This window comes from Corythoichthys intestinalis, chromosome 12 (assembly GCF_030265065.1).
Source record: "Corythoichthys intestinalis isolate RoL2023-P3 chromosome 12, ASM3026506v1, whole genome shotgun sequence".
NCBI lineage: Eukaryota > Metazoa > Chordata > Actinopteri > Syngnathiformes > Syngnathidae > Corythoichthys > Corythoichthys intestinalis.
Window position 1 is genome coordinate 32,032,899 of NC_080406.1, and position 15,337 is coordinate 32,048,235.

A 15,337-nucleotide genomic window follows, 5' to 3' on the forward strand; every position below is an offset into this window, starting at 1 on the left:
TCAAAATTAAGTTTGACTGAATTGTCTGTTGTCCTCAAAGGTGACAGCTGACCTCTACCAGGTTCTCCACTCTTACAATTATTCCCTGGAGTACCGCGGTGTGGTGACTGTGAAGGGCAAAGGCGAAATGATGACTTACTTCCTCAACAGTGGACCCGCAAACAGCAGCTAACGCACTTTTTTATGCTTTTCTGGGTCACACAGGACAAACGCCGCATGGATTGACAGGAAGTTGAATGTTGAGGATTTTTTTTCTTTAACTCTCAAGGACAGAGAGAGGTTGAGACCAAAGAAGCCAATCAGGGCTCGAATGAGCCAAAGCCCGACGTCTTCTGAACGCATGGTGAGCGGCTGCTTCCAACTGAAAAATGATGTCAAGAAAAGGTTTTTATACCTTTTGGACATTTTCTATTTTAACTTTGGAATGCCAAATCTTATATTTTGTACACAAGATATAATAGATGAATTTCTCATTCTCGCAAGGTGAACGCCCGAAGAATAGTTGGCGCCCCTCCACACCCATGCGGTGGTATGACCCAATGAATGTCTAATGAGGCCTTTTCACTCTTTCAGTGCTATTGACGATGATAGACGTCCTATCACGTGGCTCTTTTTATCCTTCTCTGGGAATTTAAATTATTTTGTCACTAGTAAATGTCTAATCCATTTGAAGGAGGGCTAGCAGCGACTGAACATCTATCGCCATAAAAGGCAGCCAATGAGTTGACTTCATTACACTTCCAAGTATTCATCACTACAGCTGGTTCTGATATTTTTTTGTTGGGGTTACCCAACCAACCATTTCAATTGTTATTTTGGAGTGTTTTTCTCTCATCCAGACTAGAAACAGTCAAGTCAAATCAGGGAAATGTACCACTATGGATGCTAACGTAACTTTATATGACATGAAGTGTAAAGATGTTTTATTCTTTTCATAAATGACTGACTCAAGTAATAAACAAACCCAATCGTGTATTTTGAGTGTTCACTCTTTGGCCAGCAGGTGGAGGCAGATATCAACAGCAATAATCCTAAAATTTGTGAACTCTGTTCCAATGCATTTTCACATGAAAGCAGTCTCTTTCCATATACAGTGGTACCTCCACATCTGACGTAAAATTTGACTTGCCATTTGTTTCAACATCCAACGACATGCTCGAAATACGACGATGTATGACAGTGCTGCAGTTTGTTTTCCTGCAAGACGGACGCACGGCGGATTTTCTTGTGAGAGAAATCAACATGGGTTCCAAGAACGTTAGTGTAGATGGTGAAAAAGGTGACATCATTGAAATGATAGAAAAATATGAGCGTGGTGTGTGTGCGTCCGTGAGTTGGCTCAACAATACGGCCCTTCTCCAGCCTCCGTTCGCCAGTCTTTATAAGTTAACAATTATTATGATTTTAACATCACTCAAAATAATCATTTCAGAACTTGTGCAAAACAACATGCCTACTGTCTGCAACGGCTGAACATGAAAAGTCCTAACGTCAGCCACATGGTACACTACACATTCGCCACATTATTACAAGTCTTATTACTATTTTTATTGATATTTTCTTTTCTGTTTAATTGCCATTTGTAATAGTAACAGCGATATGTATTAAGGCTTCAGTGTAGGTTTTCGGGCTGTGGAACAAATTAATGGTATTATACTGTATTCTTATGGGAAAATCCTGCTCGATATAGGACCATTTCGACAAGGTCCTGGAACAAATTAACTTTGTATGCAGAGGTACCACTGTATATTATTGCTGAAACAAAAACTCAACCACAACAGAGGGCATTGCTATTGGTGGTGATATAAGGATCACTCAAGCAAGATGCCATATTTAAAAAAGGCTTTGTGAGCTCTAAATTGCCCAATTCCCCAAAATACAATTTAAAAGAGCATGAATCTGAATAAATAAAGTGTCTCAAAATGAGGCAGCGTTGCATAGCTAGAAAAGGAAAAAAAAAATCAACTGCCACATTTAGGATTCTGAAAGAGTTGTCAAGTCAGTTTTAGAACTAGCCATGGTGTGTTGCTGTCACTCGGTTTGCATTCGGGCTTGTCGGACGTTGCGGTTGTCACTTGTCAGTCCATATTGTGGTGGAACAACAAACAATAGGGTCCTGTGGTTGGGGTCATTGGATGCTGTTATTGTTGCCTTTTGTGGTGCGTTCAAGGGTCATCAGACTTCAACATTTCATTCAGACATGTTGAGGTCGCATGTCTCAAGTTGGCTTTGTGTCAACGTAGTCTTTTTTTGTAAAGTTTCAATAATTCCAAAGACATCAACGTATAAGTCTGAGCCAGATAGTCTACCATTCCTTTCCACACAGCAGTAGCGTCTGCCCTGCCTGATGGGTTTTAATCAGATATGTTCATTAGTCTTGTATTAAGGGTTGTCTGATGCTGTGTTCAGGATCATCAATTGGCGTACTGCATTTTTCAGGTGGTCAGACCGGTTGAGAGTTCGTCAGTTTCATGTTGTGTTGTCAAACTGTCATGTGTTCAAGGTGGTGTGATATTGGCATCGTCCCTCATGTTGAATTCGGGATTGTCAGACTTGCAGTTGTTCTCGTCGCGTCTAGGAGTATTATTAGACATTGTAATCTGGCGCCTTACCGAGAGGCTGCCTTAAATGCGTGTGTAGCGTCATACAAGCAGCCACTGCCACATGGAACAAGATCTGCCACACATTCCTTAGCTGGAACAGGTACATGTTGCACACACACACCAGCCCCAGGGCCAGAAACGACTTAAGGTTCCTCCACACTGAGAAGTACGCAAAAAGGAAGCACTAGGAGGGAAAAAAAAAAAAAAGGAGGAACCCGTGTGTTAGTATACTCAACTGTACGCAACTCGGCGTGTGAGCTAACCTGGTACAGGCAGGCGGCTGTACCCAGGAAGAAGGCGATCACGGAGCTAAAGTCCTCGTCCTCATCCTTTAGGGACACAATGTCACTGTTTGTGCAGAGTCAACGGAAGAAAAAGGCTGACGTGGCGGGAATCTTACCTGGAGAACGCTCTCGATAGCGTGGACGCCACGTAACAGGTTGAGTCCTCCGCACAGCACGCTGAGGACGCAGGACACGGCGCCGGGAAGCGTCAGGGGCTCTAAAGTCTGAGTAGGAGCTGAACAACAAAACATTCAAAAGCGCATCTGACTTGAGCGCTTAGACATGTCTGGCGCGCATGGTACCGATGCCCTTGTATTTTGCGGAGGATCGCGACGAGAAGCCGTTGATGGTCTGCAGGTCGTCAGGTGTTAGGCGGTACGGGGGACGCAGCTTGATCTCTGTCTGCATGTCAGCCATGTTGATCTTGGTGGAGAGCGAGCGAGGGCTGTTATAGCGCTGCTTGGTCTTTTGAATGACTGCGTCTGCACACACAAGCACGGACAGCGCGACATCAGCGAACTTGGTCATTCAACATGTAGAAACCACATTAACACTCAATGACAGTACACGCACAGGGGGAAACCTTTCAGTTTACTTGACACACACGAACAAACCCATACAAAGCAAAACAAACATACGCAAAGTAAAAGTGTTAACTTCTGACCAAATTGTATGAATGAGTACGGCCTAAGGGCGGCGCCGACGCGTTTTCCATCATAGGTGACGATGAATTCCTTCTGGAGTTCATCCAGGAAACAGAAGGCCAACACGCTTGGGTAATTTGACAAGCACACCATCATGTAGCATACACCCAGAGCACTGGTGAAACTACATAAAAACAAAGCTATTACAACAGTTCCAAACATATTTAAAATTGACACATTTAACATAAGGCCCCATTGGCTGTTAAAATACGTACTTGACGTTGTAGGCGCCGCTCCTGAAGGTGCATCTGTCAGGGAAGTTGGGCAGCTTCCTGGAGAGCGCCTTCAGATACTTTCTGGTCTCGTGCAGTTCTCGGTCCTGCTCGTAGTCGGTGGACGCAGACAGTGGCAAGCCGTCGGCCACGCGCACCACCGAGGCGAACAACACACTCGACATCTCAGCAACACGACCTGGCGACACACCTCCTATGCCGGGGGGGGGGGGGGGGGGGGGGGGCAAAGTTGTAAGTGGAATAAACGATACCCTTGAACAGAAGGTTCACATTTAAACATGCTAGGTTTTATGTAGGTATGTGCTGGTATGAGATTCTGACGGTATGATAACCAATTACAACTCTAAAATGTGTTATTTTGAGATGTCTAGGTTAAAAAAAATAAAAAGATTTCCATTGAACAGGATTTTTAACTTTCAAAACAACATACTGGTAAATTGGAACATAAGTATAATGTTAAAATAAATATTCCAATTAAAACAAATGCAGTCCTTTAGGGCTGAGCCCTGCAGCTGCGAGCGAGGGATTTTTAGGACAAAAAATGGCTAATACCGTAGGAATGGTATGAAGGAAAAATTTGAGGTTTTGACATTTTGTGACATTTTTGTACACGGTATACCTTGAAACCGGTAACCGGCACATGTCTAGTCTTATGTTATAACTTGAACTTTACAATTTAAACTGTTAACTTTGCGTTTTAAAATGTCAAATCTATCTCCATAAGACTTAAGAGTCATCACATTGTAACAAGATATTTATGGCTTTATTTTAGGGATGTCCTGATCCGATCACGTGATCGGAAATCAGGCCGGATAAAATTGGAATAAAAGGATAGTGCTTTTAATTGTAAACATTTATTTTGCTTCATGCTCGTACAGCCTCTCCCAACTGCTGCCTTTTTTGGTCAGCAGTGCACCTGGAGTTTGATAGTTAATGATCATTTACAGATTTGTAGCTTTGATCTGGCAAGTGATGGCTCTGTAGCTAAGTGATCAAAGACATGATTGTGTCAATCTTTGTTGTCAGCAGTGTGAGTGAATAATAATGTTCTGAAGAATGATTAAAAGTAACGCGTTTAAGGTGCGTATAACAATGTGGGTGCGACTAAATTTTGCGCTGGTGCACCTTAACCACTTCAAACCCGCATTTTTTCTGAAGGGCAAAACAAAGTGCGGTGATTTTACTCAAACTCCAGAATAAAGTGCAATTTTTTGGTTGGGGATATTTCATGCTTTTGTTATATATAATGTTAATGTGTTTTTGATGAGAAATGAGCACTTAACGTTATCCTTTTTGAAGTTGCATTTGGTCAGCTGTTATCATACAGCCAAAAATGGCCAAGAGGGCATGCCAAACCTCATGATTTGGTTTCAATGGGTAAAGTTCCATGCAATCATCTCCCAGAAGTGACAATAGCAACTAAATTCAATGTATTTATTGGTTTAGAGACGCGAACGTGTCATGTCCTTCAGCAGCATGCTTAGGTCTAAAGGGGTAAAGAAAAAAGATTGCACCAGTGCAACCAATGCAAAAAGTGTGGAGTCTTTGCAATATATATTGCAATGTTATATCATTAAGGCTTAATATAGATTACTTTTTTAAGGGCTTAAAAAGTAACAGGAATCCAGGAAATACAATGGCATTGCCAAAAGATACAAGTTTTATATTCCGCAAAACTCCCGGAACAAGAGGAAGTACTGTAAAAATACAGTACTGTATAAAGATTGGAACTTTTGTTCAAATAAAAACAAAAATACTTTTTTTTTTGGCGCGGTGTAGGATCAAGACTGGAATCGGCAGATTCTCAAAATGAGGTGACTGACTCGGGTGCAAAAATATGCGATCAGGATGTCCCTTTATTTACTGTAGTGACATGAAAAATGCATAGTAAAATGGAATCGAGCCCAAGTTACTCAGCTACTGAAGTTTCAGTACTATAAATCTTTCAGCATAATTGATTTTTCTTGCATCTGCTTTACATTTCACCCATATCGCATGGATTTTTTGGGGCGCAGAAAAAAATGAAAAGCTATGCGGAAATGACGTTACAACCATGGACAGCTCCTTTACTGAAAGACACCGCCCTCCAATTCACCAAAACACGCCGTTTTACTACATTTGCATTTCCAGTCTTTACATTACATTACGTTTAAGCCATGAACACCAAACGCACTCCGATTTATGGGAACACGTCGACAGAAAGACGTTCCAAGCACAAAAGAGCGTTTTGGCATTTTGGCTAGTTAGCACTTTTGCCAAGTTAACTTAGCTTCCATCTTGCAGCGTTCATTTCCGACCACACGGAGATATGTCAAGTTTCGCAATTGTTAGATAACATTTTAAACTTAAATGCCATTTTAATATACACAAATGAACTATCATTATACCATAATGTTAGCCACTTAGCAGCTCCTTCCATGTGGCTAACGTGCTAATGCTAAGGAAATGCTAAGGAAGAGAAGCTCGCTCCGAATAACGAGGACACAAATACGTCCTTTAAAGAACAATGCGTTTAATACCTGAGTTGCATGACCGTGAAGGCGTCTGAAATGTGTCAATGTGCTGAAGACGGACACATTATTCCCGCATGATGTAGCGTCGCTTGTGATGCTAATGAAGAAGCTTGTTCAACTGGTCCGTCGTTTACGTGGCTGTTTCGCTAAGCATTGTGGGGGATCTGAAGTACACAGCTGTCAAAAACACGATTATAAATTAATAGTCCTTCTCAAAAAATTAGCATATTGCGATAAAGTTCGTTATTTTCTGTAATGTACTGATAAACATTAGACTTTCATACATTTTAGATTCATTACACACAACTGAAGTAGTTCAAGCCTTTGTTTTAATATTGAGGATTTTGGCAAAAAAGTCAAGAAACAAACAAAAATCCTTATCTCAAAATTGCATATTTCATCCGACTAAGGCAAAAAAGTGTATTTTCATACAAAAAAAAAAAAAGTCAACCTTCAATTAATTATATCAGCTATGCACTCAATACTCGATAGGGAATCCTTTTGCAGAAATGAATGCTTCAATGCGGCATGGCATGGAGGCAATCAGCCTATGGCACTGCTGAGGTGTTATGGAGGCCAAGGATGCTTCGATACCGGCCTTAAGCTCATCCACAGTGTTGGGTCTGGTGTCTCTCAACTTTCGCTTCACAATATCCCACAGAATGCACAGATGGCACCCCGGACCATCACTGACTGTGGGTAATTGACACTGGACTTCAGGCATTTTGGCATTTCCTTCTCCCCAGTCTTCCTCCAAACTCTGGCACCTTAATTTTCCGAATGACATGCAAAATTTGCTTTCATCTGAAAAAAGTACTTTGGACCACTGAGCAACAGTCCAGTGCTGCTTCTCTGTAGCCCAGGTCAGGCGCTTCTGCCGCTGTTTCAGGTTCAAAAGTGGCTTGACCTGGGGAACGCGGCACCTGTAGCCCATTTCCAGGTTTCTGCAGGTCCCGCAAGGTCTGGAACCGGCCCTTCTCCACAATCTTTCTCAGGGTGTGGTCACCTCTTCTGGTTGTGCAGCATTTCCTGCCACACTTTTCCCTTCCCACTGAGGTGCCTTGATACAGCACTCTGGGAACAGCCTATTCGCTCAGAAATGTCTTTCTGTGTCTTAGCCTCTTGCTTGAGGGTGTCAATGAAGGCCTTCTGGACAGCAGTCAGGTCGGCAGTCTTGCCCATGATTGCGGTTTTGAGTAATGAACCAGGGTGGGAGTTTTTAAAAGCCTCAGGAATCTTTTGCCGGGGTTTTGAGTTAATTCATTGATTCAGAGGATTAGGTTATTAGCTTCTTTAGAGTACCTTTTCATGATATGCTAATTTTTTGAGATAGGGATTTTTTTTCCTTGACTTTTTTGCCAACATCATCAATATCAAAACAATAAAAGGCTTGAACGACTTCAGTTGTGTGTAATGAATCTAAAATATATAAGTAATGTTTATCAGTACATTACAGAAAATAATGAACTTTATTACAATACACAAATTTTTTTTAGAGGGACTAGTATATCATGACAAATGGTTACATTTTCCCTCTTCTTGGCAACAATTAAATGTCATATTAAAAGGTTGTATATTAGTGTTAAAATGTAACCGTCAGCCTTTATTGGACAGCATTTACTCGCAAATGTATCACGCCATGCATGCAAATGCTACATTATACGTACTCTGGATTTTTGTTTGTTTAAATGTAATAATTCTCAGAAAATTACATTTTTCAAGTAATAGAATGCAAGGGCGTAAATTTAGTCTCAAAATTGTTAGGGACGATATAACAGCATAACCTGCATGTACACTTTTTGCTGGGGAGGAGACATTAATAAAACCATACAGATTGGATGAATGGGTTATGAATATGAACCTAATTTGCTAAAAAAAAAAATCAATGCAAAATTAATCTGTATTGACTCATACTAACTTTCATGTGTATCGGTTTAGGTAAAACCTTTGTTTTCCAAAACTACGAAAGAAATATTTTGAAAACGTCTGGATATTATTAGTAACTTTCAATTGCAATATTTGAACGCAATTTAAATTATATTAACGCAATATCAGTACAAACTTGTAAATAATCTCTTAAATATCCAGGAGCGCAAAAAATAAACATTTGCCTTAAGACCACCCAACATTGTCTCAATAAATATAACTGAAAATACTTCATAGTCAGGGATTAACAAAAATGAAGGTAAAACGGTACTGTTTTTGTCCACAAGCACGGCTTAACAACAAATTAAAATGTTTTACCTCGACTATGACTTTGATGTCTACATAGGCTGCAGATGAAATATTTTTAAATAAGGGGTAAATGTAAGCCTGAACATATTGAAAATAATTCACTTCATAATGGTAAGGGTTTTTTTTCTATCCTGCAACATATGGGATGATAATCTAAATTGTCTATATAACTGAAGTCATTATGTAATGCATATAAGGTTGCTTAAAAGTTGGTGGGGACATTTTGAGTATCCTGAAAATTTGCTAGTGTTGCATGCAAACCTACGCCCTTGATAGAATGTAATTGAAACATTCATGTGGTATGAAAAAGTATGTGAACCTTTTGGAATTTCTCACATCGCACAGTTGAAAAAAAACAAAAACTGTCTGCTTTAACTTAACTAAAACCACCCAAACATTTATAGGTGTTCATATTTTAACAAGGACAGTATGCAAACAATGACAGAAGGGGGGGAAAATAAGTAAGTGAACCATCACGTTTAATATTTTGTACCCCCCCCCCCTTTGGCAACAATAACTTCAGCCAGACACTTCCTGTAGCTGCAGATGGCACATGGATCAGGACTAATCTTGGCCAATTCTTCTCCACAAAACTGCTGTATTTCAGTCAGATTCCTGGGATGTCTGGCATGAATCGCTGTCTTTAGGTCATGCAACAGCATCTCAATGGGGTTTAAGCCCGGACTTTGACTTGGCCAGTCAAGAACTTGTATTTTGTTCTTCTGAAACCATTCTGAAGTTGATTTACTCCAGTGTTTTAGATCATTGTCTTATTGCAGCATCCATCCTTTTTAGCTTCAACTGTCTGACAGACGGCCTCAGGTTTTCCTGCAAAACATCCTGATAAACTTTTGAATTCATTCTTTCATTAATGATTGCAAGTTGTCCAGGTCCTGAGGAAGCAAAACAGCCCCAAATCATGATGCTTCCTCCACAATGCTTCAGGGTGGGGATGAGGTGTTGATGTTGGTGAACTGTTCCATTTTTCCTCCACACATGACGTTTTGTGTTACTCCCAAACAATTCAACTTTGGTTTCCTCAGTCCACAATACATTTGCCAAAACTTCTGTGGAGTGTCCAAGTGCCTTTTTGCAAACATTAAACAAGCAACAATGTTTTTTGAGACGGTATTGGACTGCGCTAGTGATTTCTGTAAGTCTTTAGCAGACACTGTAGGGTTCTTTTTCCCCCCTCTCTGAGCATTATGCGCTGATATTATGCGCTGAACACTTGGCGCCATCTTTGGTGGACGGCCACTCTTTGGGAGAGGAGCAACAGTGTCAAACCCTCTCCATTTGTAGACTTCTCTGACTGTCGATTGATGAACATCCAGACTTTTAGAGATGGTTTTGTATCCTTTCCCAGCTTTATACAAATCAACAATCCTTGATCGCAGGCTTTCAGACAGCTCTTTTGACCGAGTTATGATGCACATCACAGAATGCGTCTCATCTAGACATTTCTTACCAGGTATGTTCTTTATAGTTGGCAGAGCAGATTTAAACCAGTCATCAGTGATTGGGCACACACCTGACTTAAAATGTTTGGTAAAAATTGGTTTCAATTGCTCTTTAAGTCTCCTTAGGCAGAGGGTTCACTTATTTATTTTCCCCTTCTGTCATTGTTTGCATGCCATCCTCATTAAAATATGAAAACCCATAAATGTTTGGGTAGTTTTAGTTAAAGCAGACACTATTTTGATCTGTGTAATTTTGACAAACATCAGATCACATTTGATGGTGATTTTATGCAGAAATGTGAGCAATTCCAAAAGTTTGCTACTTTTTCATACCACTGTACTGTTGCGCCAGTAAAAATGAAAAAAAATAAAAATAAAAAATAAATAAAATAAAATAAAGCAGATTGCTGCAATACAAGGGGGGAAAAGTTCAATCTTTATGCTAAATTGTACATGTTACTGTGGAAACATTCACTCTATAATTTGATTTAAAATATAGCATTTTACTGCAAAACCACAAAAAGCATGATAGTTTGACTTGAAAAGTTTAAATTTAAAAAAACAGTCTAGTTTCCCATGTAATGCTATATTTTGCCATTCAAATATTCTGAAAGGTTGTATTGCCAAAACAAAACTTTAGTCAAGCATAGCATTCTTGTACATAAATATTTTTCATTTATTGTGTGTCTGAACGTTAAAAAAAAATCTGTATGTAAAACTTCTGTATTTACGTGGCATGAAAATAAAACATGGGCGTTTAGAAAAAAGTATGATTTTATTCATTATTAATATTTGCACAGTAGGGGGTGATAGTGTACAGCTGATTGAACAAAGGCAACAATGACTTCTTGGCATTGTCAACACATGCGCACATACGCGCGCACGCAAACACACAAACACACGCAGACTTTGGGATAAAGACGGATGCTCTTTGTGTTCTCCCAACAAACTGGAATGATCCCACCAGACGTTCCCGCTTGGAATGTTCCGGTAACGACAGTTGACAGCACAATAGGACAAAGCGTGATCAGCTCTTATTTGTAGTTATTTGGCAAACAAAAACACAGAAAAACGACAAACTTGCTCCCTTTAATTGCATCTCGCGATCCCTGAGAAGCTTAAATTTACCACGACCTCACCCAAATTTTCACAAAAACTTGTGCTACAGAACATTTGGAAATGGTGAGAAATATCAAAATATGGAGGATTTCAGAGTCTTGTTTCTTTGTCACACCTTGTAACTTCAAAATTTATGACAACAAAAACTGATTTTCTTAGGGTGTGATTTAGCTTAAAAAAGAAAAAAAAGAAAAATTAGAGACGCTGCTTCGTATTGTTTTTGCCAGTCGTTTCTTTATTGCCACCGTGTGATATTGCCAAATTTTGCAGTTGTCCAGGATTTTATACTCGACTTTTGACGTTTTCATCTTAGTAACTATTTTTTAAATTGAAAATATCACCAAAAAAAATTTTAAATGTGGAGAATGTCTGAATCTCATTTGTTGTCAAACTGTGTAGTGTCAAAGTTTGAAAACTGAAGTAAATTTTCTGTGTGTGAAAGAGGGAAAAAAAAAAAAAAAAAAAAAAATCGAAATTTTGCTTTTTGTTATTATACTGTGGAGTGCCATATTTGAGTTTTGGACCCACAGTTTCACCAATTCACGTTTGTTTTCAATTTTCAAAATATTTCCTCCAGTGAAGAACGCTTATTTACACGTTATACCTGCTTATTTGAGAATTTTCTGGATTTGAAATATATTGTCCTGTATATTTGATTTCCAACATAATAATTCGATTCCTATTTTTTTTTTAAATGTACTGTTCTTTGACAACTTCAATTTTCTATTCAATTGAACTTCAGTACCCGTTCTCCATCATCATATTTGAAAATACGACAATATGGAGTATATCAAACCATAAACGTTCACATTTTGTGACAAACACCATTGCAATTTGCAAAGAAAAAGAAATTAATCCAATTTCCTTGTCATATTTGGAAATGAAAATGTCATGACGCCAATATTTGGCATTGTTGATTTGAAATGTGGAATCAAAGCAAGCAAAAGGCGCCGGGCCTCAGCTTGAATGCTTCCGATTTTAAGGCCACCATTTGAAGACAAAAACTCACCCTTTGGCCTGGATTGACGTCACGCGACACTAACCGTGGCGTCGCAGCCAGAAACAAGATGGCGGACCGGTGTACACAGGAAGTCTGCCAGGACCGCCTTGCCACCGTCACGGGAATTGCATAGATTAGCGCGTAGCTTGTCACATCATCAGTCACAGTGTCTGGGCGAGTTTAGTGTACTATGTCTGCCCCGCAAAAGGAAAAAAAAAGTGATCAGAGTGGTATTAAAAATATTTGAGGTCATTTTTGTCTCCCGTGTCAGTGCTGCTAGGGCCCCTGAAGGTGTTTGGGGTTCAAGGGAGCTTCCATCTTCATCAGAGTTCCTCTTTCCTTTTGGTGACTTTTTCCTGGTCGCGGCCTCGCAAGCTGCGCATAAAGCCGATGAAGCCCGCTTCCTGAAACCAGCGCACAATAGATTTAATAAAAATGATTGAATATGGACACTATTTGTTTTATATAAGTTAAATCATTAGCTGCCATTGACTACGGCAGACGTCCGATACGACTGAGCGGTGAGGGCTCTCAGCGATTATTTGCCATCGTTCTTAACGTATTTTACAGCTATTGCATGTGTCGACTCTCACCCCGCGATCTCCGTGATACTTGTCCACAAACTTGGCGTAGTTGTAGTGGTTGAAGGTCGGGTATCCCTCCACCCCTTCCTGCTTGCACAAATCCTGATTTTGTCCCTTAGTGCAGTCCACTGCCGCGTATGCGATCTGACAAAAATGCAAAAAAGAACACTCGGTCAGACGTACACTGCAAATTTGTAAAATCCTTATCAGATTAATTTTCTTTAATCTAGTCAAATAATTTTCTCCATCTAGTTAGAGTTTTAAATACTAGTTAACAGATTAACGTGTCAGATTATTCCACTTTATTATTACCGTTTGTTGTTATAAAGCCTAAACATCAAAAAGTTGGTCGTTTTTCAAAAATCTGCTTTTGAACAATTTTGAACAGTATACAGTATATTCCTGAATTAAGAACATTTCTGACTAACAAGCGTTTTTTTTTTTTTTTAAAGATTAAATATACTAATTTATTGCTTAAAATAAGTCTTAAACTTCTTTTCAGCTAGCTATTTTTATTTCAAGAAATGAGTTAAATTTACTAGAAGCACTGGCAGATAATTTCACTTATTTTTAGGAAACTTACAGTGCAAACAAGGGAATTTAACTAGTTTTAGGGAGGTGTGTTTTTGCAGTGTAGAACAGAGACCATAGATCATACGACTATGGTGAAAGATTAACATTGTTACGTTTGGCTGGTCTCTGTACATTCAAAATTAGGTTCATACTTGAATGTTGTTTATATCTGTTCATCATTGCACATAAAGATGAAGCAGACTTGTGCCTTAACAGTCAGCCACAGGTATGTCTTTATTGATCTCAAATGTCAGTACGTCTAAACAGTACGAATAAATAAAAAAGAACTTGAAAGACAACTTAATTTTCAAGTTTTGATAGGAAACTGATCAAGGTCTTGCCAAAAAGTCAAAATTTGAAGTAATCTGTATTTGAGTACATATATATTAAATGAATCCAAGTGTGGTTTAAACCTGGGATATGCAAATGACCATGTATCACGCAAACCACTGAGCTAATCAGCTTGATTTGAGTTAGCACCGGGCTGTAGCCACCTCATTCTCTTGAAGGCATCAGGAGTGAGGGTAGGGCTAAGTTGATAAAACTTAACATTTCCATTTTGCACAACTAAAATGAGTTTGGAGCACTCAAATCACATTAAAAAAAACTAAAAAATCTGAATTAAGTCGACTTAAAATCTAAAATTAACATGATTTTTAGGAAGTTTGACTTTTTACAGTAGAAAAGCTTCCCAAGACTTAACACTATCTGAATTATGCCAAAGTTTTGACTGTGAAGCAAGACATGAAAAATCCTTAATAACGTGACAATCAACAAATGAAATTTGGCTAATCTATTTGACAAAAACATGCTTTTTCAATACAGGTAGTGCCTGAGTTACGAACGAGTTCCATTCCTACGCTGTCAACGTGACCCAAATTCCCGCGCAAGTCCGAATTAACCCTTAATGTACCCCTAAAAACCCCCAAAATTTCAAAATAACTATCCAAAAACATGTATTATATCACTGTACTGTCCTTGCCAAGATGTTGGAGTTAAGTCCTAGCTATATAGCAAGCTAAGTTTCGAAATGACGATGACAGAAGTCCATATGGTTTGCTGACTTTTTTTTAGCAGCTCATGACAAGAACACTTGCAGAATGAAAGTAAAATTAAAATGAAATCAAATCTTCAATAACAGCAATTCAAATTTGCGTTTATCACTAGCTGCTAAAACAGCAATAACAATCCACACAAACTATTAGCATGTATCAGTTGGTGACAGCACATAATCATAAAGTTGAAATCACGCAAGTCGGGTACGACATCGTAACCCGGGGATTACCTGTATAGTGTACCTGGACTTAACCTTAAAAGTCAAAATTATCGCGTTAACGGGCGGTAATTAATTTAATTAATCACGTTAAAATATTTGACGCAATTAACGCATATGCCCTGCTCAGACAGATTTAAATGACAGTACAGAGAAATGCCCACATGTTAATTGTGTTTTATGGAGTTTTGCCGCCCTCTGCTGGCGCTTGGGTGCGACTCATTTTATAGACTTCAGCACCCATGAGCATTGTGTAAGTAATTATTCGCATCAACAATGGCGGGCTACTAGTTTATTTTTTGATTGAAATTTTTACAAATTTTATTAAAACGAAAACATTAAGAGGGGTTTTAATATAAAATTTCTATAACTTGTACTAACATTTATCTTTTAAGAACGACAAGTCTTTCTATCCATGGATCGCTTTAACAGAATGTTAATATGTTAATGCCATCTTGTTGATTTATTGTTATAATAAACAAATACAGTCCCTATGTACCGTATGTTGAATGTATATATCAATCTTGCGTCTTATCTTTCCTTTCCAACAATAATTTACAGAAAAATATGGCATATTTTATAGATGGTTTGAATTGCGATTAATTGCGATTAATTACGATTAATTAATTTTTAAGCTGTAATTAACTCGATTATAAATTTTAATCGTTTGACAGCCCTACTTAAAAGTAATAATACCATTAATAATAAAAACAGTCGTTAAAGCACCACTAGGTACCTTTTGAGTTTTAGTTGATT

At 38.8% G+C, this 15,337-nt stretch overlaps 3 protein-coding genes across 4 annotated transcripts in view; 1 reads left to right on the top strand and 2 right to left on the bottom strand.

The window, feature by feature from the left end:
* adcy5 (adenylate cyclase 5) overlaps positions 1-1,130 on the top strand; it is a 56,140-nt gene extending 55,010 nt beyond the window's left edge. Inside the window, exon 22 of the mRNA XM_057852113.1 lies at positions 41-1,130. Within this exon, the coding sequence (XP_057708096.1) occupies positions 41-172 (132 nt within the window). The 3' untranslated portion in view covers positions 173-1,130. The remainder of the gene's footprint in view (positions 1-40) is intronic.
* sec22a (SEC22 homolog A, vesicle trafficking protein) lies at positions 907-12,307 on the bottom strand. Of its 2 annotated transcripts, XM_057852120.1 has the most exons (8): positions 12,161-12,307; positions 6,344-6,514; positions 3,807-4,017; positions 3,552-3,715; positions 3,190-3,369; positions 3,004-3,122; positions 2,867-2,932; positions 907-2,787 (listed from the first exon to the last, which is right to left on the bottom strand). In XM_057852120.1, exons 3-8 carry the CDS (start codon positions 3,986-3,988, stop codon positions 2,587-2,589), a joined length of 912 nt encoding a protein of 303 aa, XP_057708103.1. In that variant the 5' UTR covers positions 3,989-4,017; positions 6,344-6,514; positions 12,161-12,307; the 3' UTR covers positions 907-2,586. The 2 variants fall into 2 exon arrangements, with proteins under 2 accessions (XP_057708103.1, XP_057708104.1); XM_057852121.1 differs by lacking the exon at positions 6,344-6,514 and having other exon boundaries at positions 12,161-12,304.
* The window catches only part of pdia5 (protein disulfide isomerase family A, member 5), an 89,815-nt gene continuing 85,554 nt past the window's right edge, over positions 11,077-15,337 (bottom strand). The window contains exons 17-18 of the mRNA XM_057852119.1: positions 12,745-12,879; positions 11,077-12,555 (exon numbers count right to left, since the gene is read on the bottom strand). Coding sequence (XP_057708102.1) covers positions 12,475-12,555; positions 12,745-12,879 — 216 coding nt within the window. The 3' untranslated portion in view covers positions 11,077-12,474. The remainder of the gene's footprint in view (positions 12,556-12,744; positions 12,880-15,337) is intronic.

Bases quoted from the DNA above. Each gene is read 5' to 3' on its own strand.
- sec22a (XM_057852120.1), bottom strand. From the start codon at position 3,988: ATGTCGAGTGTGTTGTTCGCCTCGGTGGTGCGCGTGGCCGACGGCTTG. The intron at 3,123-3,189 runs GTACCATGCGCG...TTTGTTGTTCAG, and splicing joins CGCAAAATACAAGGGCATCG to CTCCTACTCAGACTTTAGAG. The intron at 2,788-2,866 runs GTTAGCTCACAC...TTTCCCTCCTAG, and splicing joins CAGCCGCCTGCCTGTACCAG to TGCTTCCTTTTTGCGTACTT.